Source organism: Diaphorina citri, unplaced genomic scaffold, assembly GCF_000475195.1.
Source record: "Diaphorina citri unplaced genomic scaffold, Diaci psyllid genome assembly version 1.1 scaffold23110, whole genome shotgun sequence".
In the NCBI taxonomy this organism is placed as follows: domain Eukaryota; kingdom Metazoa; phylum Arthropoda; class Insecta; order Hemiptera; family Psyllidae; genus Diaphorina; species Diaphorina citri.
In genome coordinates, this window is record NW_007400456.1 from 1 (window position 1) to 823 (window position 823).

The 823-nt window shown below is 39.5% G+C and overlaps 1 protein-coding gene across 1 annotated transcript; it reads right to left on the minus strand.

The window, feature by feature from the left end:
- Positions 1-3: 3 nt before the first annotated feature.
- LOC113473287 (cilia- and flagella-associated protein 57-like) lies at positions 4-807 on the minus strand (the record flags this gene model as incomplete). Its single annotated transcript, XM_026832971.1, has 1 exon — positions 4-807. A coding segment is annotated over exon 1 (804 nt), but the record flags the coding sequence as incomplete, so codon positions are not given.
- Between the last annotated feature and the right edge of the window lie 16 nt (positions 808-823).

Consider the following 823-nt stretch of genomic DNA (forward strand, 5'->3'; position numbering starts at 1 on the left):
CTTGTTATTGAGAGTGAGTATGACCTGATGGAGTGACAGCATTTCCTCTTCATTCTTCTGTTGCTCTAGACATGCTCCGTGCATATCACTGCGAATCTGTCGTAGTGCTTCGTTCATATTGTGTGCGTTACTTTTCTCTTTCTCCAATTCCTCATGCAATTTTTCCACCAAATGTTTTCGATCTTCTAGTTCTTGTTCTAGTTTGATATTGGTATTTTCAATAGATGCAAGTTGGTGACGAAAAGTTTCCTCGTGCATAACACTCACCTGTAGTGAGTTCTTGTATTGTGAGAGTTGATCACTGAGGTGATGTCTCTCTTCTTGTATTTGCTGATGTTGTATCTCCCGTTCTTTCATCACTTGCGCCATGTCCTGTAGCTTCTCTTCCAATAGTTTCACAGAATAGTCTTTGTCCTGCACATAACGTTGAAGACGAATGATTTCTTTCTCCGCTTCATTCAGATGTTCACGTCCAGTTTTAACTTCTCTATTCATAGCTTCGTTCATTGATTTCAACTCTGAATTCTCCTGACTCATAAAGTTCATGTGATTCATCATTTCCATACGCTCTTCTTCTTTCTTGTGAATAACGTTTTGGAGATGTTCAACTTCCGAGCAGTAGTGGTTCAATGTTTGTTTCAATTCTTCCGCTTCGCTTTTGCAGGATTCCCAATAGCGTTTCGTTTGGATTACTTCTTGTGTTACTTGGCAAAGTTCATTTTGTAGAACTTTGTTATCTTGGAGAGCAGTATTACGTTCAGCCTCCAGCTCCCTAATGATGGCAGTAAATGTTTCCATGTCAGTCATTGTAGCTAGATACTTT